Source organism: Monodelphis domestica, chromosome 2, assembly GCF_027887165.1.
Source record: "Monodelphis domestica isolate mMonDom1 chromosome 2, mMonDom1.pri, whole genome shotgun sequence".
Taxonomy (NCBI): domain Eukaryota; kingdom Metazoa; phylum Chordata; class Mammalia; order Didelphimorphia; family Didelphidae; genus Monodelphis; species Monodelphis domestica.
The window spans coordinates 499027612-499053559 of NC_077228.1; the positions used below are offsets into that span (position 1 = coordinate 499027612).

Consider the following 25948-nt stretch of genomic DNA (forward strand, 5'->3'; position numbering starts at 1 on the left):
CTATGATTGAGTATCTGAAGACAGGAACCAGTACTTTTATGTACTATTCAGTTCCTATTTGTCTTTCTCTCCTGCCTCTGTACATGCTATCTAGGAAGGCTGTAGAAAGGGCCCTAGTTTAGGATTCAGAGGACTGGGGTTCCAATTCCATGTCTGATGCTTGGTATTTGAATGACTGCAGGCTAAGCCACTTCTCCCTTTGCCTCAGTTTCTTCATCTTTAAATGAAAGGACTGGACTCGATGGCCACTGAGACCCCTCCCCGTTCTAGAGGTAGGCTCCTTGTGTACTTTGGATAAATCACTTCACCTCATGCCAGTAGAAGACAAGTCCATTGAGTGCAAAGAGTAGTTTCATTTTCACCTTTGGGTCCCCAGTTTCTAGCACATGCAGTGGGTGCTTAATAATTGTTTATAAAATCAAAGTATAATTTACCCCCTCGGACCTCAGTATACTCATCTGTAAAATGAAAGGGTCCCTTCCAGATCTAAATCCCATGCTCCTATCTCTCATCCATAGAAAAGTTCCCAAGATGCCATGCTTTGAGATGCTGGGTCTCTTGGAGGAGGAAGGAAAAAGAAAGGAAGGAAAGAACCTGAAGGTTTCCAAAGGTGGCGTAAGCAAGTGGCAAGCCCATGGAAAAAAACAGCAACAAAACAATTAAAACTGAAGTTATCCTGACTAAGCTTGGCTCCAAAGAAGAGATAAGAGAAGGCACCTCCCTCCCTTCCCTGAAGAGGTGGGGGGCAGAGGGGGGGCGCATATGGGTGTGGAGCACCATAGATGATGTCACACTTTCTTCATGCCTTAATTTTGCAGGACTATCCCCCCCCCCCATTTTTTATTCTTTGCTATATGAGACAGAAAGGAGAAAGGAGTGAGGCATTGAGAAATGTTGGTGAAGTTAAAAAAAAAAGAGGGTTTTTTGGACTGAGTAATAAATCCAGGGGTGTCCAGAGACAAATACACACACAAGAAAAACCTTTCCATTTCCCTGGCATGCGTGGGAAGGGGGGTAGCTGATTCTGGAAAGCAACACTAACACTTTTTTAATTTTTTAATTAATACTTCTAAACCCAAAGTCTAGATGTGATTATTTCATTCTCCAGATTCAGAGAACCTAAATTCAAACTCAGGTCCTCTTAAATCCATAGGTAAATCCACCTAACTTCTTGGGTCTTCACTAGATGGCCACTGAGATTCCATCCACTTCTAGATCTATGATCCTACAATAATATCCCCATAACTCAGATGGGTAAACTGACAAGGAACACTGAGCCCAGTTATTACACTATCTCTGCCTCCTCAAATCCCTTGGCTCACCTCAGATGGGCTCCTTTCTATGAGAGACCTTCTCTCACTTCCTTCCAGACAGTATTTTGCATAGATTTTATATTTTCTGACCCCATGACTGTGCAACTCTGCCTCACACGCAAGTCAAGACATCACCCACGACTCAAAAACAAAGCGCTCAGGACCACAGTCGCACATATGGTTGTTTCTCTCCGTCGAAGATAAGCTCTGCTTTTCTGTTCCCGTCACCTTGCACATTGAGTGTTCAACAAATTTGTGTCTGATCAAATTGAATTGAATTGGTTTATGCTGACCTTCCACAACTGGTCCCACTTTATCTGTGATTATAGAAATTTAGCCTGGATGGAGCTCCTTCACAAAGGCCAATTTTTTATCACCAACAAACCAGGAGCAAGTAAACCTCCGGCCGTTCATAGGTCTATGGATACTCCAGAAAGCTGGCCTTTGGGAAGTGGCCATGAGAAGAAAGGGAGTTTGGGTCCAAGGTCCACAGCAGACCATCCACTACTGGCTGTCTGTGTGGCCCCACTATTTGTCTTCTGGGAAGGAAAAGCATTAGGTTAGTGGGGCTCCCAGAAATCCACCCTGATCCTAGTGGTTTGCGAAGAGAACTCAAGGTTGGCTTGGGCACATTCTCACTCTTCCTCCTATTGCTTTAGTTAAAGTAGCTAAAGATCAAATGAGATGGTAATTGCTTTTTTGAAACCCTTATATTCTGTCTTAGAAGTATTGGTTCCAAGGCAGAAGAGTGGTCAGGGCTAGGCAATGGGGGTTAAGTGACTTGCCCAGGATCACACAGCTGGGAAGTATCTGAGGTCAAATTTGAACCCAGCATCTCTCATCATCCAGGTTTGGTTCTTTACCCACTGAGCTACCCAGCTGCCCTGAGATGGCCATTTTTAAAATTTTATTTTTAAAACCCTCACCTTCCGTCTTGGAGTCTTTACTGTGTATTGGTTCCAAGGCAGAAGAGTATTAAGAGCTAGGCAATGGGGGTTAAGGGACTTGCCCAGGATCACACAGCTGGGAAGTATCTGAGGTCAAATTTGAACCCAGCATCTCTCATCATCCAGGTTTGGTTCTTTACCCACTGAGCTACCCAGCTGCCCTGAGATGGCCATTTTTAAAATTTTATTTTTAAAACCCTCACCTTCCGTCTTGGAGTCTTTACTGTGTATTGGTTCCAAGGCAGAAGAGTATTAAGAGCTAGGCAAGGGGGGTTAAGGGACTTGCCCAGGGTCACACAGCTGGGAAGTGCCTGAGGCCAGATTTGAAGCCAGCATCTCTCATCATCCAGGTTTGGTTCTTTACTCACTGAGCTACCTAGTTGCCCAGAGATGGTCATTTTAAAGCACTTAGCTTTGTGCCTGACACATAGGAAATATTATAAATTTATTAGTTTTATTTTTATTTATTAATATAATTGTATATATGAATATAATTTAATGATGAAAATAATGAGCTATTTAATTATATTAGCATATCAGAAAGCTATTGAAACTGGAAGTCGAGGGACCCACCTTTTTTCCCAGTAGCTATGGGATCTCAGGCAAATCGCTTTCCCTCTTTGTGCCTGATTTTCTCCAGTGAAGAAGCTGCCCTACAAAGCCTTTTAAGGTCAACTTGAGCTTCCCTTGAGTTATTAGTATTTCTACTTGGCCATTCCCAAGTTCCTTTGCACGTGGGCACCTTTCCTCCTCCAGTAGAACGGAAAATCCTTGAGGGCAGGCAGAAATGGTTTTATTTTTGCCTCTGTCCCCCCAGATTCCAGGATAGTATCCTGCATACAGCAGGGACTGAATAGATACTTCTTACATTCATGTTATAGGATCTTCGATTTTTAACACAAACTGATCCTATTGTTCAGTTTCTCCCCCATCTCAGAGATGAGGAAACTGTGGCCCAAAGAAGTTAAGAGACTTGCCCAAGATCTCACAGATAATAACAGTTGACAGCAAAATTTGCATTCTGGTAATAAAGCAAGTTGAGTGGTCTAATGGATAGATCACTGGGCCTGGAGTCAGGAAGACTTGAGTTCAAATACAGCATCAGTTACTTATTAGCTGTGTGACCCTGGGCAAATCACTTCACCCTGTTTGCCTCAGTTTCCCCATCTGACAAATGAGCTGAAAAAGGAAATGGCCAACCAGCAGTATCTTTGCCAAGAAAACCCCCAAAAGGGGTCACGAAGAGCTGAACGTGACTGAAAACAACTAAACAACATCAAGGTCATAGATTTGGATCTGGACCTCAGGGGTCACCTAGGCGAACTCTACTTTACAGATGAGGAAACTGAGTCCTGGGAAAGTTAAGTGATTTGCCAAAGGTCCCCCGGGGGGCATCAGAGGAAGGATCTGAAGCCAGATTCTCTGATTTGGGAGCCAGTGAATATTGATAGAAGGTCCATTAGAGCCCTAACACTTGGGGGCTCCTGGGGGGCTCCTGGGGTGGGTGCTGAGAGTTCCAGTTTTCAGCCAGCCACAAGCTTTTTGGGCACTCCTATCACTCCAGTCCAGGGCTGCCTCTCCTCCATCCCTGCCCTGCTTGCCTGGCCAGACTCTACCACCGGCCCCTCCACGGCTGGGCACAGGGAGCTGGACCCAGGAGGAAGAGGACAGTCCAAGCCAGTGACCCCATGGCGACCTCCACACGACCTCAGCTTGTCAGAAAGCTGCTGGCCCTTTGTTTGTGGCTCAGGCTGGGGACTTTGGTTTGCAGATCACAGGTAGTGGCACAATGCACATTGTATTCCCAAGAATGCCCCTTGCCCCCACCACTCCCCCAGCCCTCCTTCCCGGCGTCCCATTCAGGCCTTTTGCTTACTACAAGCCCAGCTCAGCACCAACCACATGCAGTTTGCGGCTCTCCTCCGAAACGCTTTGTCTTTCCCCAGAGGAGCCCGGTTACCCTGAAGCTCACCCCAGCCTTTTCCCAGGGGCTCCCCAGGCTCCAGCAAGCCACCGCTTCTTCCTACCTAGCAACAATAAAAATAATAATAATGGACGGTGACAGAGCACCTTCACTCTCCCAAGCACTTGGCACACATTCTCACTCCAGCCTCACAACTTGGGTACCAAGCGATAGTGTTTTCTCCATTTCACAGAAGCTCAACAAAGTTAAATGACTTACCCAGGGTCATGCAGATAGGGTCAGATGGAATCTGAAGCCCCTCAGCTCTGCCTCTGACTTTCCCTGGCTCAGCAAAGTTAAATGACTTACCCAGGGACATGCAGTTGGGTCAGATGGAATCTGAAGCCCCTCAGCTCTACCTCTGACTTCCCTTGACTCAGCAAAGTTAAATGACTTACCCAGGGACATGCAGATAGGGTCAGATGGGATCTGAAGCCCCTCAGCTCTGCCTCTGACTTTCCCTGGCTCAGCAAAGTTAAATGACTTTCCCAGGGACATGCAGATAGGGTCAGAGATGGGATTTAACTCCCCTCACCCTAGCCTCTTGGTTTCCCTCTCTTTCTGAACTCAAATCTCAACTTCTGCAGACCTTTCCCCGTTCTCCCAGCTCTAAGTGCCTTCCTGCCATCAACTCTGCATATAACTCATATGGATCTGATTCTTCCCACCCACATTAGATTATAAGCACCTTGAGGGGAGGAACTGTTCTTGCCTGTCTTTGGATCTTCAAAGCAGGCACACACTAGGCAATTGCTATATGTCTGATGACTGACCAGCTGATTCACTCTGAGCCCAGCCCGCTGTCTGCCAGATCACACTGTTTCCTTCCTCCTATCATTCCAAGGGTAGATTCAAAGGGTGGGACTCCGAAGGGGAGCTTCAAGGTATATGCTTAAAACCTCCACGCTGTGAAGCCAAGAACTGCCTCCCTTTGGTTTTATCCCCGGCAGCCAGCACAGCTCGTGGCACACGGTGGGCACTTCATGAGTGATCGAGTGATTGGCTGATGTCTGTTGCCTCGTGGAAGGAAATGACTCTCTCTCAGCTTGGAAGGGAGCATCGACAGCCACAGTATGTGAATCCTTTCCTGGGCATTCTGGTCTCCTGTCAAAGCCACTGAGCCATGGTGCCCATGGGGTCGTTTTGACACCTTGGGTTGGCTTTGGATTGATGGAAGGCTAATCCCTTTCTAGTCTCAGTCTAATTCTAGTAGACCAGCTAGAAGGAATCACTATTGGACCTAGATCTAGACAAATTCATGCCAAGATGGCGGGATCCTTCATTTTGAACTAGAGGGGACCTCAGCAGCCATCTTGACCAACTCCCTTCATTTTACAGACAAGGAAACTGAGGCACGGGGAGATTTCAAGTGAGGTTGTCCAAGATCACACTGGTAATAAAGATGCAGACACAGGGGCCCCCTGAGTCTACAGCCCCATGTTGAGCTGCATCAGGATGACCCAGCAGAGAATTAAAGGGAAAAACTTCCATTTTGGCTAGCCTAGTCACAAAGAATGCCTGGCATCTGCTTCAGCAGGATTCTGGCTGGAGAGGAGGCACTATGCCAGGCCTATACTCTCCAGATCATTGGGGACACCACAGGGGACAATGGTAGAAGTAGTATCTGAAAGCCATCTTTATAAAAAAATGTTTCTGAGTTCCTAACTATATGGCATGTATCCTGACATTTCTGAACTTCATTAAAGATTACACACATCACCTCATGTGGTTCTCATTATACCCTTCAAATTGACACTGAAGCCTCAGTTTACCATCTGTGTACATTGGGAATCATTGTGCATTGCATGGTCATATAGCTAAGTGTAAACAGCAGCAACAAGATTCAAACTCGGGACTTCCTAACTCCAGGTCCAGAATCTATTCAGGAGCCCCAGACTACTTTTCATGTTATCTATCCTACATTTTTTAAGGAAAAAAGATGGATGCTAAAGCAGAGACTTGGCTGAATGAACCCAGTTGCATAAATGAGGGATGTGGCCAGTGTCTTTATCACCAAAAAACTCCTAGGAAACCAGCAAAACCCAGCCAGACCACTCAGGAAGCAAGGAAATGTTTAGGTACTCTGATTGTGTGACCTTGGGAGGGTTACTCAAACTCCCTGGGCCTCAGTTTCCTCTTATGTAAATAAAATGGGACTAATAGGACTGGATAACCCTTGAGGGATCCTATCATCTTAGTGTGAAATCTTCCAGCTTCACTAATTAACTGGAGAACGGAAGAGGGGAAAAGGTCCTGCCAACCTGTGTAAGGTTCTACCAGTCTGGCCTCAATCAAAGCAACAGGGACGACTGGTTTGATGAAGTCTAACTCCCTAATTTTACAGATGGGGAAACTGAGACCCAGGAGAATTAAGAGATTGCTCAAGGAACTAAGCATCAAAGGCTAGATTTTATAATAATACAGTAGCAAAAAATGTTGTTATTGTTAGTCCCTCATTTCCAAAGATCAGTGGTATCACTGGGTGCTGTCTCAATTTGTGTGTGAATTTTAAGTCATAATGATAGCTAGTATTTAACTCTTTAGGGTTTACAAAAAACTTTACATATTATCTTCTTTTTTTTTAAACCTTTATCTTCAGTTAACATGGTCACTATAAGGAGGAAGTTGGGGCAGGATTATAAAATGCAGCATCTCTCTCTGATCCTCTTGGCCAAGCCACCTCGCTGCCCCTTTACATATCATCTTAAATTGATCTTTACAACAACCCTGGGAGGTAGGTGCTATTATTATTATCCCCATTTTACAGATGAGGAAACTGAGTCCTTGGGAGCATCAGTGATTTGCCCAAGGTCATGCAGGAAGTAAAAATCAGAGGAAACAGGCTAAGAGACAGTAAATGACTTGCCCAGGGTCACACTGACACTTAATATCTTGAGGGGAACTCAGGTTTTCCTGACTTCAGGGTCAGTGCCCTATCCACCATGCCATCTGCCTGCCTTCTCCACGGACTTCTCTCTTCATCACAGACCCTGCTTCTGTAGTCTCTATCTAAATAGCCTCACCCACCAACCAGCCATCAGGACCCTGAAGCCAGAACCACTGCTTTTTCACTATTCTGTATTATGTCCGTTCTATGCCCTGGCTGACAGTAGGTATTTAGTAAACACTGATCAAGTGTTGGGCTCCAGAGCCAGCAGACATCTAATGACAAAGACATGGAGAAATGGCACTGTGTGCCCCCTTTGGCACATTAATCTTTATACTGTGACATTGGAAAGGGCAAATGGGCAGAAATCTCAACTCTTGAATCTCCCTGTACAGAGCCACCATCTCTCGTCCTACATCCCTTCTTAGAATAACATCCTGGCTGGTACCCTCCTGAGGAATGACCCAAAGCATCTTTTTTACTAGCAGAAAGAACCAAGAGACACTTGGGAGTGGGAGGACCAGACTCCACCCACTTCAGTGGCCTTCATGGGGAGAGTACTCAACCAGTGGGACTGCTTGGTCAGTCTCCTTACCTGATAGCTTACTTGGAGGAGAGGCACTTGGTTGCGTGTGGTGGGGGGAGCCATGGGACAACATTGGGTTCAGGCCATGTGGCTGGTTTGTACTGTACGCATCCATGGCCAGCTTCTGGCGGAAGGCCTCCTCCTTCCTGCGGTTGGCAAACCAATTGTAGACTCGGACCTCAGTAACCAAGTTGGAACCCAGACCATGAGCTTTAGATGGGGAGACTCCTCGTTGCAGACACTCTGCCCTGTGAACAAAGGAAAGAGAGATGTGGTAAGATAGTATGGCGGGAGGTAGGGTTCTTGGGGATTTCATGTCAAGCACCAAAAGCCAACAAGAGTTGTTGCTAGCATATAGTGAGATTAAAATTAGGGTCCTGGATGGAGGGGTGGAGGTGGGGTGAGGACCTGATCTCTCTAAATGAGTCCTGGGTCATCAGATGAAGGCAGGTTAAGAAGAATCTGGACACTAAGTCATAGGGTCTTCTTGTCCCTCTTTCCCACCAAATTCTCCATAGCAAAAGTGTCCTCAAAGAATTCTTGACTATACGCTAGAGCAGGGCTTCTTTCTTCCTTTATTTTTTTCTTTTTTCTTTCTTCTGTCTCTTCTCTCTCTCTTCTCTTCCCCTCTCTCCCCTTCTTCCTTTCTTCATTCCTTTGTTCCTTCTTTCCTTCATTCCTCCCTTCCCTCCTTCCTTCTCACCCTCCTTCCTTCTTTCTTTCCTTCCTTCCCTTCTCATTATGAACTTTTTTGGCAGTGTGGTGAAGTCAGAATAGTGTTTCTACATACATAAAATAAAATAGAATGGATCACAAGGGAAATCAATAATATTGAAATGTAATGATGAAAAGAATTATTCTAAAAAATCACAGACTCAAGGTTCACAGCACATCTGTCCTATAGACTGTGAGTATAGCTATGGTTGGAGGGCAGAATGGCACAAAGGTGAGAATGTTGGATTTGTAGTCCAAAGACCTGTATTCAAATCCTGGCTCTACCACTCATTACCCCTATAACCTAGGGCAAATCACTTTTCAGAGTCTATTCCCACCTCTGTAAGAATTGAATGAACTTGATATCCTCTGAAGTTACTTCCAGTTCTAAATCTGAAGGTCATTTGCATGGACCAAGTCAACAGAAGCCTTCGCATGGACCACATGAGTGGTTCCTGATTAGAAATGAAGGGAGCTGTTGCAGCTTTGATCTCCTGAGAACTTTTAATTTTGTCATTCCTCCTTTCCCCCCAAAATATCAAAACTCATTTTCTATGTGGATCATAGACATGGGAGGGACCTTACTAATCATCCAGTCAGAGAATCCCGAGTTTGCTGGTAGAAGGGGCCACAGGAACCATCTTAATTCAGCCCCCTCATTTTACAGAGAAGGAAAATGGAGGTCCAGAGAAGTGAATTGCCCAGCATCATCACATAGATACCAAATAGTGAAGCCAGGATTCAAAGAACCGATACACTGCACCCTGCACAGAGTCACTTAAGGGTTTGAGAGAGCAGTGGCTAGCTCTGTGACCCTGGTCAAGTTTCACGTAACCCCTCTGCCTGGCCCTTGCCACTCTTCTGTCGTAGAATTGATACTAAGATTTAAAAGAAAAGGATAGGATGGGAATTCAGTTCCTTCTGATTCCAAGCTCAAGCCACTCACCAAACATTCCATTTTACGGCTAAGGAAACTGAGACCTGGGGAGGTGAAACATGTGGCTCCACCTCACATAGGAACTAGCAGTAGGGTAGGCACATGAGGCCAGTTCCTCTGATTCCAAATACAATGCTCTCTTTCCATCATACCACACGGTCTCTGAGATCACCATTCCAGTTCCTATAGAGCACATTGTTCTTTGGGAAACTTTCAGGCAATGAACAAAGAAGTATGAGAGAGGCAAGAGTTCGTAAGCATCCCCCCTCTCCTATGAAATGGGATCTGGAAAAGTCTTTAAAGGAGGGATGATGTGGCTTAGTGACTGTACATGGTAGACCGAACACCCCCAGCTGCCTCATCCTATCAGAAAGCCAGAAGAGTGGATAAAAGAAAGTCTTCCCCCTCCCCCCCAGGCAGAGTTCAATGACTTGGCCAGGGTCACACAGCTAGTGAGTGTCTGAGACCAGATTTGACCTCAGGAAGATGAATCTTCCTGGTTCCAGGCCTGGCACTTTATCCATTGTGCCAGCTAGTTGCCCCTAGAAGGCCATTCTTAAGGGGGTGGGGTCCTGGTTTCCCTGTACTCATTTTCTGAGTATAGTTAGAACAGGCTGAGGTTCCAGTGGCATTTGGGAAAGGATTTTCCTACTTCCCAGGATCCTTTCCCCCCACCCCCATCAGATCTCATCACATCCATCAGTGCCCACACCCAATCCTGCCAAATATCCCCATGCCATTCAAACTGAATTTTAGCAGTCACACAAATATTTACTGGGTTTTGCACTAGTAAAAAGCATTAAGGAGTGAATGATATTCACAGGGAAGCAAAGATATAAAAATCTCATTTCCAACACTTCTTGGATGACTTTGGGCAAGTCACTTAACTTCCACAGGCCTCAGTTTCTTCATCTGTAAAATTTGGACTGGATGGTCTCTGTGGTCATTCCCCCTACCACAACTACCACCACCCTTAGCTCTAACTCTAGATCTTATGATCTAATTAGTACCTTGTGACCCTGGCAAGTCATTTATCTCACTGGACCTCAGTTTCCTCCTCTATAAAATGAGAAGAACTAGATGGAGAGTTGAACTAAAGTCTCTTTTAGATCTATGAGCCTATAATCCTATGGGTGGGGTGGCAGCATAATACAGTGGAAAGCAAGCTGCATTTGACATCAAAGGGTCTGGGTTCGATTTGTGCCCCTGACATTTCTTACCTGTGTGACCTCAGACAAACCCCTCTAGACCTTAGTTTTCTCATCTGTAAAATGAGAAGGTTGGAGTCGTTTTCCTCTAAGACCCATTCCTCCATTTAGGGACCTGCACCGCAGCTTTGGGCACATAGTAAGCATTGAATAAAAAGCTCTTTAAAAACAAATATTTGTGGATCTATAAATGTGGATGAGAAAGGCAGAGATGAAACACACACATGGGGGTCCCAGGATTTCTAATAATGACCTCAGTTCCAATGTGCCTTTTGAGCTAGTTATTTATAATTTATTTAAAATAACTTAATATTATAATTTATTTATATTTGATTTAATAATAATCATAATCATCTTCTAATGCTATAAGAACATGATAGGAAGGAAGCTCCTTGAAGGTAGAGACTTTTCACCTTTGTATCTCCCAGTATTTAGCATTGTTCCATAGTAGGTGCTTAATAAATGCTTTTTTTTTTTTTAAACCTTACCTTCTGTCTTAGTATCAGTTCCAAGGAAGAAGATCAGTAAGGGCTAGGCAAAAAAGGTTAAGTGACTTGCCCAGGACCACACAGCTAGGAAGTATCTGAGGTCAAATTTGAACCCAGTACCTCCTATCTCTAGGTCTAGCTCTCTAACTACTGAGCCACCTAGCTGCTCCAGTAGCTTCATTTCTAACTTCTATGGGACCAAAACCATGCCTCCGTCTTCACTGATGACATTCAATAGATCTATTTCATCTGATCACCAATAGCTTCCAATTGTCTCTTGATGCATCTTAGATGACTTGAACTGGTTCCCAAAAGAACCATCCTAAGCAGGTTGGAGGGGATGTGGCTAATACAGTCCTTTCTCCTAGGATTTTTTTTTAGGCAAACAGGATTAAGCAACTTGCCCAGGATCACATCTGAGACCAGATTTGAACTCAGGAAGATGTATCTAAGATGTGGATGTATCTAAGTATGGCCAGTGTGACACATAGTAGGCTCTTCATATTTAGCAGCTGAGGTATCAAGGTCATTCATTACCTGTTGCACTCTTCTACGAGGGCTTCTCTCTCCTCCTTGCTGGGGTTCTTTTGCCGGTCGTAGGCCTGGTACAAGATTTGCTGGGATGCGGGCCCCCACTTGAAGCGATTTCGACGCATCTTTTTGTTGGCAGGCTCAGAGCAGGCATCATCCGGCTGCCCAGCCCCCTGGCTCTGCTGGCTGAACTCTGGAAAGAGAAACAGCAGCTGATCCTGACTGCTTTTGTCTGTCATATTTCCAGAACTTTGGACTGTCTGGTTGAATTCTGAAAAGAGAAAGGAGTAGATTTCATAGGGTCTGTAGCCTCCACCCAGATGACAGACAGACACATAAACACCTACATTTCCTTCTCCTGATTTTGCACTCCAGCTCTCACCTTTTCTATCTGGGTGACCTTGGGCAAATAATGTTTCCTCTCTGAGTCTCAGTTTCCTCATCTGTAAAATGAAGGGATTTGACTAGCTGACCCCTGCGGGTCTTTTTCAGATCTAAACCTATGACGCTATCAGCCAATATTCTTTCTTTTTTTTCTTTTTCATGGAGTTCCAAGCCCAAGAGCTATTGTTTCAGAAATCATTTGTTTTTATTTGACCCTCAGCCATAAAGCAATACTCTAAAACTAGGCCACTTTCTCTGGTTTGGTTTATTTTAGCATCTTACAGAAAGAATTCGTGGCCAGGTGGGATTCTCTGGGGTCTCTTTAAGTCAAAGCTTTGGGGCAAACTACTTAAAAATTTCATTTTGGAGCCCAAGTCTTTCAAGGAAACATTTTTAGGAATTGGAAGAGTTGGACCCCGAATACAGCTCTAATTGTTTGCACCTCAGATATTCAGATTTAACCCCTTTCTATAACCACCTTAAGTGGGGCTCTTTTTAGCTACACACTGACATCCAGCCCCAAATTCTGTAGCACAGAATTACCAGGAATAGGAGAAGCTTTACTGGCTAACTTACTTAACCCCTAATGAGGCTCATTTATGAGGAAGGCACAATAACAATCATAAGTGCTTTCTATAGGTTTTCCTCCCTCCCAAACAACCTGTGAGATAGAGATATAAACATTATTTTTAAAAAACCCTTATAGATGCTAGGTATCATTTCCAAGGTAGAAGTGCAAAAAGGGTTAGCTAATGGGGGTTAAGTGACTTGTCCAAGGTCACACAACTAGGAAGTATCTGAGGCCACATTTGAACCCAGGACCTCCCATCTCTAGGTCTGGCTCTCTATCCATTGAGTTGCCTACCTGCCCCTATTAATTTTTCTTTAAATCCCTACCCTCTGTCTTAGTATCAATTCTAAGACAGAAGAGCAGCAAGGGCCAGAAAATCAAGGTTAAATGCCCAGGGTCACACAGCTAAGATCAGATCTAAACCTAAGTCCTCCTGTCTCCAAGCCTGGTACTCTCTCCACTGGGCTTCCCACCTGCCCCTAAACATTATTATTACCTGAATTGTGAAGAAGGAGAAACTGAGGTTCATAGAGAAGTGATTTGCCATGGGCTCACATAGATACTATGTAACAAATCAGGATTTCAAACCCCAAATCAAGGAGGCAGTGTAGTGCAGTAGATTCTGAAGTCAGAGGGCATGGATTCAAATCCTGGGTTCTACTATTTACTACATGTTGGGTCTTGAGCAAATCATCTGACTTCTCTCGGTCTCCAGTTTTTTTACCAATAAAATAAAAGAGTTGAGTTAGAGGGGCCCTTCTAATCCTCAATCTATGCTCCTTTAATTTGGGTTCAAATCCAGTCTCTGCTCATTCACTCCCTTTCCTTTCTTGGATCCTTGAAATATGACTCTCACTAGTTACAAGCATATATGATGGCCAAGGCTTAGGTATGCTACACAGCCCCTTGGAGAGGAAATTGGACGCATCACAAACAAGCTTGTCAAGCCCTTTCATGACTGTCCATTTCTGTTAGTGAATCATGAGATAAAAGTTTCCTTTCTTTTCTAACACCTTGGTAATAAAGGATGATTCACTAGATAAAGGGCAGGAAATGGATATTTTCAGGAATTGTTGTTCCATCATTTTTTTTTTGTCACTTCCGACTCTTCGTGACCCCACTTGGGGGCTTTCTTGGCAAAGATACTGCCATTTCTTTCTCCAGCTCATTCTGACAAATTGGAAATTGAGGTAAACAAGGTTAAGTAATTTGCCCAGAATCACACAGCTAGTAAATATCTGAAGATGGGCTTGAACTCAGGTCTTCCTGTCTCCAGCCCAAGTACTTTATCTACTGAGTCACCTGTCTGCCCAAGATGCAATAAAAGCTACAATTTTAAAATGAGGTATTTTTTTAAATGAGAAAGAAGTTAATTTTTAAAAGTTTAGAGCTTGGGGGCAGCTAGAGGGCTTCATATTGAGAGTCATGCTAGAGATGGGAAGTATTCCTCAGATACTCCCTAGCTGTGTTACCCTAGGCAAGTCATTTAACCCCCATTGTCTAGCCCTTAGCACTCTAGTATAATAACCAATACACAGTATTGATGCTAAGATGGAAAGTAGGGGTTTAAGAAAAAGAAAAAAGTTTAGGTCCGGAAGGGAACTTCCAAACTATTTTATTCATGAGGACACTCATACTTCAAGACAAGAACTGATCTATCCATCCCCTTGGAGATGTATAAATAGCAAACTTAAAGATTTAAACTTACATTCTCTGTCATGAAATCTAGTGATCTGATGTTCCCTATCAGTATGGTATAGTGGGAAGAATGCTGGATTTATTTGGTTTGGGTTTTTTGTTCAGTTGTGTCCAACCCTTCTTGAATCTATTTAGGATTTTCTTGGCAAAGATAGGAGTGGTTTGCTATTTCCTTCACTGGTTCATCTAACAGATGAGGAAACTGAGGCAAACAGGGTTAAGTGACTGGACCCGAGTTACATAGCTAGCAAGTATCTGAGGATGGATTTGAACTCAGGAAGATGAGTCTTCTTGATTCCAAACTGGAGAATATAAAATTCCTGTCCACGTCACTCAATTTCTCCATCTGTAAAATGGGCTCAGTAGAAATCTAAAAAACCTTTTGACAGTCTTAGCCACCTTTTGGAATGTAGTCAGAACCTAGGTAAGGTGAATAACAGCAATGGGAATAGAAATGATATTCTGATCTTTTATTGTGCTTTATTCTTTTCAAATAATTTTAAGTCTGTTATTATATATAGTCTCACAATAGGCTTGAATAACAACAATTTGTGTGTTTTTTTCCTAGGAGTTTACAAAGTGCTTTCTAGAGATCTAGAGATCCCACATCATCCTCACAACTCACACTTCCCTTCACTTTGCTCCCTTTATAATTTCTGGTTAACAAGGGGAAGTGAAAAACACAAACTGTCCATAAAGAAATTGATTTGCAGAACTTAGCTTCTGATTCATTCCCAATGGGACCCAGAAGGGTCAATTCTAGAGATTGTTCCTCTACAGTCAGTCCTTTCATGACAGCAGAGTCAAGACTGATGGATGGCGCAATTTCTTTTCTATAGTTTTATAAGGAAATATTTTCTGTCTGTGTGTCTCTATCTCTGTCTTTGATTCTGTCTCTGTCTCTGTCACTGTCTTATTCTGTTTCTCTCTGTGTCTGTCTCTCCATTTCTCTCTCTATCACTTTTTCTCTGTCTCTGTCTTCTACACACACCTCTCTATTTTTTACCTCTCTTCTCTTCCCTCTCTCCTTCTTTCATTTTACTCTCTACCCATTGTTTCCTCCTTTCTCCTTCCTTCTAATTTCTAAACTTTCCAAATCTAAAACTTTTTTTTAAAGGCTCAGGAGTTGGGGGCCGGAGGCACCTATTCATCACTCTATAATAAAGGCCATGAGATCCACCTTCTCCAACCCACTCATTTTATAGAGGAAGAAGTCAAAACTAGACTGAAGTAGTTTGAACAAAATCACCCAGATAGTAAGGATGGAGTGAGGATTTGAATCTGGGTCCTCTTGACTTCATATAGAGCATTTTTTTTTGCCATACAGAGGAAGCCAGGCTCTTGACCCTCACAAGATTCCCTGGCCTCATATTGTAGAAGAAATGAGAATATAAACATCTTAATTAGCTTAAGCTTTATTCCCCCAGCCTTTGGGGGAATAAAAATTAGTTGAGCCATCAAGTACTTTTATATGTCTTAGTGAGAAAAAACAAGTGGCCAGAAGGTGCTCAGTGTGGCATATAAACATACATATACACCACACAAAATATACATATATGGAAATGTATATATATATACACACACACATATATATATATATATATATATATACATTTACACATACCTGTGTCCATTTGTGTGACATAATGAGTGTATGTGTTTTTTTAACCAGGAAAAGAAGCATACCAAAATAATCAAAGCATAAAGGGGGGGGGTGTTATTCTTAAAGTAAAACAATTTTAAAGTAAAACAAATTCATGTTCATGTCACTCATCTATAACTCAGTAATTTCCAGACTCCTCCAACTTAAAAAAGTAGAGAAAAACCTTCTTGGTGCCAAGATTGTACAGGAAAATTGAGGTGGAGTGGAGGGAGGAGTCTGCTCTGGAGGGTGAGAGGGGTGGGATCAGATCAACCAACAGTAACTCCCAGCAAACATCCCTTAGTCCTTTAAAGCTGCCTGCTGGCCTGGCTTGCTATTAAAATTTGGACAGGAGAAGGGGCACCAAGGAGGGATTTGGGGTGCTGGTATTGGAATTCTTTTGATGATTCAGATGGTGAACAACTACTCAACCCTCATCTTGCCATTTGGGAAGTGAAGATTTCAATATTGAACCCTTCCCTCTCCCTACTTCCCTCTCCCTGACCCCTAAAGCCTGCCAGACTTCCCCAAGTAGGGACTTCAGGACTCTACCTGGTGACCTGTGGCATGGGGAGGGGAGAGGGTCACCCATATATCTTGTGCTTTTTCCAAAAGGGAGCAGAGCGTGGAAATAGCTTGTCTCCCTTGGAAACTTGGATCAGCAATCTGGCATTGTGTCGGTGTGCCCAGTCTAGTGTAGATGGGGTTGGGGTAGGGAGCGGGGAGGAGGCAGGGGAAGAAAGGCAGGGATTGTCCCCCTAAACCTACTTGGGAATAGGATGTACATATCAGAAACTGGAAACTAGAGTAGGGCTTTTTGCAGATATTAAGGGTTAAGCACGTAGCCAGCAAGCAGCAAAAAAACTGTTAGAGAGGAGCTTGTTTCCATCCATCCACAATGCAATTCCTGTCTGTCAGTATATAGTGGCACTGGGGCTAACCATCTCCACTACTTGGCCTGAAATGAATCATTTGTTCTAGTAAGAGTCCTTAATTATGGGTAAACTGAGGCAGTGTGTATACAGGTCAGTGTTAGAGCAAAGGCCCTTCAACACGCCAGATTCCAGATGAAAACACTTACGTCTCAAAATCTCTCTCTGCTTCCGGACATACCAGGTGTACAGTGCCGCCCGCTTCTGGGTCTTCATCGGGGTCCCCTTGTTGAGGTGCTGCGAGAGGTGAGACTGGTTCAGGCCTGTAACATCCACCACCTCCCTCTGGGGGATGTTATGCTGCTGCATATATCCCTTGATCATTTTGGCTGCCCTCCAGGGGTCCTCACTAAACAGGAAAGCACACAGTTAGGATGCTTGTTACAGCAACCCAGGAGAAACACTGATCCAGAAATTTCCAGACTTTTCAAATTGCAAGGGGCTTGAGATATCATCCTGCCCAATCTCCTTACTTCACAAAGGAAGAAACTGAGTCAAAGAGCTGATGTGCTTTATTTAAAGTCACCCAGGAAGTGGCTGAGGTGGGATTCTTGGGTTCCAAATTCACAGGTTTTCCATTATCTTATTCAATGCAACAAAACAAAACAAATCCAAAGCAAAACACAAAGTTTTAACTTTTCATGGCTCAAGGTAAAGAATTCCAGCCCCCCCCCCCAACCTATTCCATCCTGGGTTCACTGGGAGCAGGAGAACAAATTTGAAGTCCAAGCTCAAACTATCCAAAGAAAAGGAGGTGAAGACCTTTCCTCTGAACTGGTGGCCATACTACACTTTCTTTCTTCCATGAAAGTTGGGAAAGGAATTAGGAGACTTTTCCTAATCTCCTACTAGAGAAACCTAAATTTGAAACTGGGCAAAACTGAGAGTTTTTCTATCAATTTTATTTATTCTTTCCCTAACTATATAAGAAAAGGAAAACAAATTACACACACACTCTCACACAGGGATGCAAATATCATTATCTTCTGTTGGAGTTGATCCCAAGGTGATAGGGAATAGAAAGGAAGTGAATGTGAGCTTCTGTGGTCACCTAATTCCAGCCTGAACCTCGATTAAATTACTTCCTTTTGAGTGCCTTAGTTTCTGGTTGGCAAAAAAAAAAAAAAAGGAATAAATCCTTCCCATTCACCTCCAGAAAGAGTAAGAAGGGGAATACTGTTTCCCTTTTGTATGTTTGTAACATCTATTTTCAATATCCCAGAAAAGTATCCAGAAACTACCACTGGGCTAATTAACTTTCTCTTTGAAGGCAATTAAATATTTTTACTATGTGGACTCTAGCTTTTCCACTTCCAAGAGAAGAACCGAGAAAGACAAGACAAGATTTTACAATTCTGAATAATACATTAGAAATTTCAGCCTGGTTAGAAAAGAAAAGTCATTTCTTCCTATTCTGGCAAGATCTTCCCTCTGATGTGGTGGGACTATCTGAGAACACATTTCGTCCATTAGCTTCCATTTAGAGATCCGAACACATAATAATGTTTTTCAATCCTGTTACATTAAATTGGGGTGAGGGGGAGGGAAGAGAGGAGGGGAGGAACAACAATTGAGAAACCCAAACCCAAAACTTTTCAGAGTTTAAGAAGAAATATGCCAGGGCTAGCCAGTTCCTCCTTTGCAATAACCTTCAAATGCAATCTGTCCTTTAAGATATTTTTTTTCCTGTTATATCAGGTGGCTTGGAATTGACGAGACTTTATCTAAAACAAAAGATTATAGTACGCTGGGGGGGAAGGTGGACATCTCTAATTTTATGTCAACATACATGTTAAAATTCGTTTGAATGTGTGAGAATCCTTTAAAAATTATTTGAACCGATCACAACAAAGCGGGGTGTCACAATATAATAAGCAATTTCATTCTAAATTGTGTCATTCATGGAATCATTTTCGATTTTTTATGAATGAAATAAAAACACCCTAATAAATAATTATGCTATCACATTTTAAAATATTTTCTCTAACTTTAGCGATTCCTTTGGCAAATCCTTTGGTGATGAATTAATGAAGAAAAAATAGGTGTTCAATCCCCGAGTTTGGAGAGCTGCCGGTAAGGGGAATTCAGAGATTAGCCAAAGGAGCCACTCATCGCAAGCATTTATAAACTATCTCTAAAGTAGACATTTCTTTTGATCAGTATCAGAAGCAAAATGCGGGAAGAGAAAAGAGTTTCAAACTCAGAAAATGTACCTGGTATATATCTCAAAATGAACGATTTTGGAAACCAGCATTTAAATATCAGAAAATGCTCAGAAAATGTACCTAGCCAAATGTTATGAAATTTCCTTATAGAGAAGGGGGAAAATAAAACTTTGGGGGGACCGGTAAGAAAAATAATTTTAAAAGCTGAGAAGGGCGCTAATTTGTTTGTTTGTTTGTGTTAACAGGTTCTGGCGATTTGGGATTTTGTTGTTAGGCTGATTTTATTTTAGCATTTCAAAAACGCTAGGAAGTGAAGTAATCGAGGCCAAGCTCAACTCTGCCTGCCTGTTTCCAGTGGGGAATTCATGGAATAAATGAATGGAACGAACCCTCAGTGCCCAGAGCCCATAATGGAGCAGCTTCAAAATAAATACCAAACAATAATATTAATAATAATAAATGACCACACACACAAAAGTGGAGTCCTATTTGAAAAAAATAAAATAAAATAAAATAAAAACCTACCTAGAAAAAGGCCTCTTAAATCTTGGGATAAGAAGGTGTAGTTAAAAATTGACTCCAGAATTCAGAACTATTCCCCAGGAGTAAAAAGAGCCCGGTTAACCAGCTCTGTATTTGTAAATAGGATTTTAAATTTTTAAAAAGGAAGAAAGAAAGGAACGTAAAAGGGGGAAAAAATAAAGAAATCTTTCAGGTGGCATTCACTCTGAACAAACAAACGAGACAAAAGCTCAGGCCGCATTGTATTAGGAAGGCAGGTGTCAAAGGCCCTTATCTCCCGGCTGCTAGTCCCGCGCCCCGCGCCCTTCGCCGCCCAGTCGGTCCGGCTCACTCGAGTTTTCAAAACAATCTCCCTTTAGCCCTCGCGTGTCAATTTGCTGCCCCCACCCCCGAATCTCCCAAAGTCTAGGTGTAAGAGGCTTTCTCCCGGGGTCTTAAGGAGGGGAACGGGCGCGCCCAAAGCAGGCCCCCTGACCTGAGCTCAGCGTCACCCAAACCACGGAGCCTCGACCCCAGGAGAGAAGGAAGCTTGAAAGAAAGGCGGCTGAGTCTCCCTCCTCACCCCAACCCCTTTAAACTGTGGAAGGAAAATTCACCCGGGTTCTATCTGATTGTGTGTGCTCACGCCTAGAAGTGCGGCTTCCTTGACGGACAGCCCTTCAAATTTGTCGCGGAGAAAAGAAAGTCTTTCTAAAGAGAAGTTGGAGCCAAGTCACGCAGATCCGGACCCAGGGAATGAAGGAAGTGATCTGCCGCCAGTCCCCAGGAAAAGAACGGAGACGTTCCTACCTAAACCTGCGCTTTGGGACGCGGACTCTAAAGGAGATTTTGGGGTGGGGGGCTCATTTCGTGCCCAGCGGGCGGTCCGAACGCGAGGGGGAAGGAGGGAAAGAGCGGAAGGTAAGAGGACCTGGTTTCGGGCAACTACGGGGGCTTTCAGGACTGCCTTTGGGGAGCTTTAGGATGGGCCGGCCTGCCGGGGGAAATCGAGCCCCAGTCTAACTTTTGCTCCGCGCTGAGCCCCTCCTTGGGGTGCTAAGTGGGCCCGAGGGAGGGGCCGGGCCCAGGTGCTCGCGACAATGGTCCCGCGTGTGTGTTTGTGTAGCTGCTGGGAGTGTGCCCTGCCCGGTGTGTGTTTATTTCCTTCCCCCTTTTAAGCCCAGTTTACAACTTCACCAATGAATAACCCGCCTCTCTATTCAAGCCTAATCACGGCCCTTTGTGTATCTTTCTGTTGATGATTTATAGAAATAAATTAATAACACCCCAACTCCACGTGCTGCCGTGTATGTTTCATCCCGGCTGCAGCTAGAGCCGAGAGAGGGACGAGTGGAGTTGGGGGTACACAGGGGCTGGAGCCCCGAGGGTTGCCAAGACCCAGGTGAAACCCTACCCAGTCTCCTAAGGGCAGCGGCATCCGGTCCCCGAGAAAAGAGCCACTTCCCATGGTTCTTGCAGCCTCCCGGACCTCCGGTTGCCCCAGGAACGAACCTAAAGGCCCCCGCCCCCAGACCGTGTCGGCCTTATCATCCCACCCGAACCCCGGCACCCCCAACTCGCTGAAAGCCATCCGGGGGCGCAGCTTGCATTAACAGCCGGGAGGGAGGCCCAAGCTGCCCACCTCTCGCTCCTAAATACCTCCGGGATTTTTAACCGGCGACGGTGGACGAGTTCTCTCACCCCAAACAACTCCATTTATTGGGGACGAGGGGCGGAAACGGCTTAAGTAATCCTTTGAATATTATCCACAAGTGTCTCACTGAGGTGGGGATTGGGGGCAGCCTAAGAAAGAAGAGCTAGGGGTCCTGGAACCAACTTCAAATGCAAGTTCACATCCTACAGAGACCGCCAGCTTCCGGGGCCCGGAGCCTACCCAGCGTCTTAACCAGGCCCCGAGGTTTACTCTCTTTGTGAACTGAGTTGCGGCCGAGTGCCGGTTCAGGTCCGAAGGAGTGCGGGTCGGCCCAGGTGGCCCCAGTGGGGCAAGTTAGCCCCCCTTGGGATAATTAGTAACTAGCTGTCAAAGCCTCTGGCGTCCTGAGATGGCAGCTAGTAGACCCCAGCCTGAACCCGCTCGCCTGCAGACTCAGGTAAATACCCCCGAGGAAAGCCCTGGAGAATTTCCCCCAAGTCAGCACACACCCCGGCCTGAGCCCTAATGCTTCGGGGAACCTGAAAGTACACTCCAGTTCTTGACTGTTAATGCCGGGAACAATTGTAAATAAGGTTGGCTGGATGCAGGGCTCATTCGGGCCATGTACTTTGTCAGACTTGGCACCGGTAAGTAATCCCCTCTGGGAATCCCAGATCTCTCAGTGAGTTCAGGAGGGTCCAAATGCGCCTCTACGACCGAACCAACCTGTAACGAAAGCTCCAAGTCTGTTTCCTCTCCTGAGTTTTTGGCGCAGGGGACGGATAGGTATTCCCTAGGATTCTAGCAAGAGCAGGACCCAAGACGGGTGGGTTGTCCCAATCTAGAGAGTGTGTGCCGGCTGCCAGCTCAAGGCTAGGTTCTCGGATATGGAACCCTGAGCTAGAGCTGGGCCTCTGCTCCAGGGACAATCACTGCCCCAGGAGTTGCTGCCCTCCACTTTCCCACATTCCTAAGTAAAAGCGCCCAAGCTTCTGACCCGGTCCTGGGCTAGGAGGCCGAGCGTCTGTCTCTCTCTGACCCAGAGAACTAGACCTAGGATTTAGGTGTTCTAGGGCGAGCCATCAGGAAAAGAGAATTTGATTAGGCCCTAGTATTGGCTGGCGGGAGGGGAAGGGTTCAGCTGTTCATAGAGTCTAGGGGCCGCCCAGCAGGGGCTTCTCTGCCTGGGACACAGATGCCCCAGGAACAGAAGGAAGGGAAGGACCAACCTTGGGGGGTCAGACCGGAGAGAACTGCCTGCCAAAGCGGCACACGGTAGGGGTAGAAGAGTAGGGGCCAGGGATCACCCAGCGCACCTTGTGGGCGGCTTCCTTTACCTGAGCATGCGGTCCACTTCGGCCCTCTGCTCCACAGCTTCCTCGGTGTTAAGGGCCTGTAACTCCTTGAGGATGGGAGGGGTGTCATAGTCGTCTCCGTCCTCTGACCCCTCGTCTCCTGACAGGCGACCCTTGGCATGTCCATTGGTAAGGGTGTGAAAGACTGGCTTGGTGTCAGGCTCAGCCCCGCTCCCCGGGGACAGCGGCAAAGTCTCCAGTTTCACCCCGAAAGTCGGGGTTGGCAGCAGTTCCTCAAGAGCCTGGGCCAGCACTTCCTTGGTGACCCCAGAGCTCAGCAAAGCGCTCAGGAGTTCTTGCTGGAGAGACGTGAGCTTGGACACCATTTTCCACCGACTGGAGAAGAGGGGGGCTTGGGGTGGGTGGGGAGGGGTTGGTGTGAGAGAGGAGGGCGGAGGGGAGCTTCACGAGAAAACCCCAAGTCTGGGAGCCCCCCCGAAGCCTCCGCACACCTGTTACTCCCCGGTCCCGGAGTCTCCTCCGAGAGGAGTCAGCAAACTTCTAACTTTCCATGATCTCCTCCATTAGCCAATATAAGATATGCAAATCAGTGGGAAGGGACGGGCATTTCGGCCAGATGCAAATGGAGATGGGGAGGGGGAAAGTCAGCGAGAGGGAGAGAGCGAAAGAGGCTCCCGGAAAAAGAGCGAGCCCACGGCAGGAGAGCTGGGTCTGCTCAAGCCCATGGTGTTTACACTGGGGGCCGGGGACCTTCTTTATTGGTTCTGTTTATCAGCCAAACTTTAGCTGAACTTTGGACTTGTTAAGCAAGAAGTCGGCAGCCAAGTGCGACTGCCTGGGGAATCCTTTCACCCAGCGGCTCACCCGGCCCCAGCCCCAGCCCCTGACCCTACCCGGAGGAAAGGAGAAACTGGCTTCTCTTCGGGGGTAAGGTGAAAGCTGGAGGATCCCAGAGTTGGGGTGATGGCACTAGGGAACGGGGGTCCTCTGGAGACAGAAGGGATGGACAAAGGCTAACCCTAGTTACCAACGCAACACGTGGACTGAAAGAAGAGGTGCAGTCGGGGCAAACTATGGGCACAGCTAGGAAGGGGCTGGAAGTGGGAGGACTCACTCCTTGTGGGGAGGGGGCTTTGGGGGAGGGGGCGGATCCTACCTGATCCTGACTCAAGTCCTATTTCAGGGCTAAAGGAGTCGTTTCTATCCGACGTAAATGAGGGTGGGCTCGATTTTATGGAACCCTTAGAGTTGGGCGAGGTGTGTGTAGCTGGAGGAGGGGCGCTTCTAGAGCACTGGGATGGAAAATCACAATAGACTGTCTAAATAGCCTGAGCTTAGAGCCCGAGCAAAGGGAAGCAAGAGTCTCTAGTTTCTAATGATTAATAACAACCACCATCATATATAGACTGGGGAGTGGTTTGGGCTCTGGCCAAGTGCCCCCTAACAAACGGGGGGAGGGGGGCTCAGAAACCCACCAGTCCAAGAATGCTCTTGGCTCTCTTCTGCCTTTCTTCTTTTGGTTCCTTGAGATCCTTATTTTCCAGATCATTTTCCTAGAGCTCTCTGTTCTAGAACAGAGCCAAACTTTCCCTTCACCTCTTGTTTTAATCCCGATTCTTAAGAGACATGTTTCTCTGGAAGAGAGCATCCATTCCTACAGAGAATTGCACTCTGCAAAGGACTTGGGTCAAACAATCTGGAGGGATCCTTATGGGTGTCAGGCAAGGAAAGGACCAAGGTAAAGAAGTTTTCCCTTGGAAACAGTTTAAAAACTAGATGACAATTCAAGTTCACAGGATTTCCAGCCTCACCTGCCCTTAGGGTGAGGAAGAAGAGGAATAATGCAAAGACTTTAGAGCAAAAGGAAAGACAGAGGCCATAGGGAGTTGTCTCATCTTGGACCTGGTCTCCTGAAGGACACAGAGCTGTTACTTCAGATGAATTAAGGAGTTACTCAGGCCTGAATAAAGGTTCACAGGAGTCAGCAGCTAGGAGAAAGAAGACCCTATTTTGTAAAGGACCTCCCTGCCTTGGGCTCTGCCTACATGGAGAATTTAGGGACACTCCTCAATCTGTATTTCATCGCTGTCCTTAAATTACACTGTATGTATGTCTACAGATTTTATTGCTATCTTTTGCTTTTGCACTACCTAAATTTCTCCCTCTATCCCTCTTCCTCTTTCTCCCAGAGACCCCCCTTATAACAAAAGGGTTTTAAAGGAAAAAAGAAAAAAGAGAAAGAAGGGGGACGTGAGCAAAAATCAATCAGTACGTGGAAAAATATGATATGTACAATTCTCCATGGCCATAGACCTCCCATCTCTGCAGAGGAGTTATGGCAAAAGTGCCCATTCATAGTTCTTCTTTGGGATCAAAATTGTTCTTTGTCATTTTGCAACACTCATTTTCAATGTATTCATCCCTTAACTTTGAAAGCTCTTTGTAAACTCTTTGAGAGCAGGGGCTGTTTTGTATTTTGTCTTTGAATTCCTGGCACTAGCAAGCCCAGTGCCTTGCACATAGTAGGTACTTGAATAAATGAATGAATGGCAGGGTGTAGGGGCCCAAAGTATTCCCCTCATAATCTAATGATTTGTATTAATATTTGTCCCATGACTGTTTCTGGAACTTTGATATCAAATTCCCACTTCCTGACTTTTGGCAAGAAGAATGATCAAACATCTTTATAGTGGCATTAATGTATACTAATGTGTCCACACAGCCCAGGCCATGAGGTAAATCCAGGAGCCCTGGAGACTGACTTGTGCTAGTTTATGTTATTGAGGCATAAACGTACACACATAGATGGTGAGTAGCTGCCCCTTCCAGGTGGAACTCTGGGAGAGTCTTGGGGATCTGATGATGGGACAGCAGTAGGGATTGGGGATGGGGAAGATTGAAAGGAGAAGAAAGATGGAATTTTTAAAAAACTGTCCTTGCCAAACCTGGTTTTCCAGACAGCTTCCTCCCTCATTGTCACTAGTGAGGCAGGAGAATGGTTGAAGAGGAGTCCTGCACACAAGAGGGAAGAAGTAAAGCACTGAGCATTGGATTAGCTGCTCTATATCCACCACAGTCTCCTTATCTCATTATAGTTCAGAGCTTTTTTTGAGTTGAGAGTTGAGATGGAAAGGTCCTCAGAGATCATCCAGTCCAATCTTTCCATTTTACAAGTGAGCAAACTGTGGTTTGAGAAAGTGGGTGATGACTAAAGGTTACATAGACTGAAAGAGACCTTCAGGTTAAATTGCAGAACTGGATTTGAACCCAGGACCTTGGACACCAGTGCATTTTTCATTGATGCTACAATCTCTTAAAGTGAAAAGATGACTTATTCTTCTGGCTCTTGAACACAGGACCAATCATACCTAAAGCAAGAATAGTATCCCTAGATCAGCAAGCCAAGGAATAAGTCTTATGGGGAGTCTCTTAAATCTGTCTTTCTAGCAGGCAACTAGGTCATTTTGTGGACTGAGAGCCTGGCCTAGTGATGGGAGGTCCTGAGTTCAAA

The 25948-nt window shown here is 45.2% G+C and overlaps 1 protein-coding gene across 4 annotated transcripts in view; it reads right to left on the bottom strand.

The window, feature by feature from the left end:
- Positions 1–23495, bottom strand: part of HNF1B (HNF1 homeobox B) — a 92341-nt gene extending 68846 nt beyond the window's left edge. The window contains exons 1-4 of one of the 4 annotated variants that reach the window (XM_016429224.2): positions 22459–23495; positions 16951–17150; positions 11581–11845; positions 7706–7944 (exon numbers count right to left, since the gene is read on the bottom strand). In XM_016429224.2, coding sequence (XP_016284710.1) covers positions 7706–7944; positions 11581–11845; positions 16951–17150; positions 22459–22802 — 1048 coding nt within the window. In that variant the 5' untranslated portion in view covers positions 22803–23495. The remainder of the gene's footprint in view (positions 1–7705; positions 7945–11580; positions 11846–16950; positions 17151–22458) is intronic. The other 3 variants (XM_016429223.2, XM_016429222.2, XM_007485496.2) reach the window with 3 other exon arrangements.
- Positions 23496–25948: the final 2453 nt, after the last annotated feature.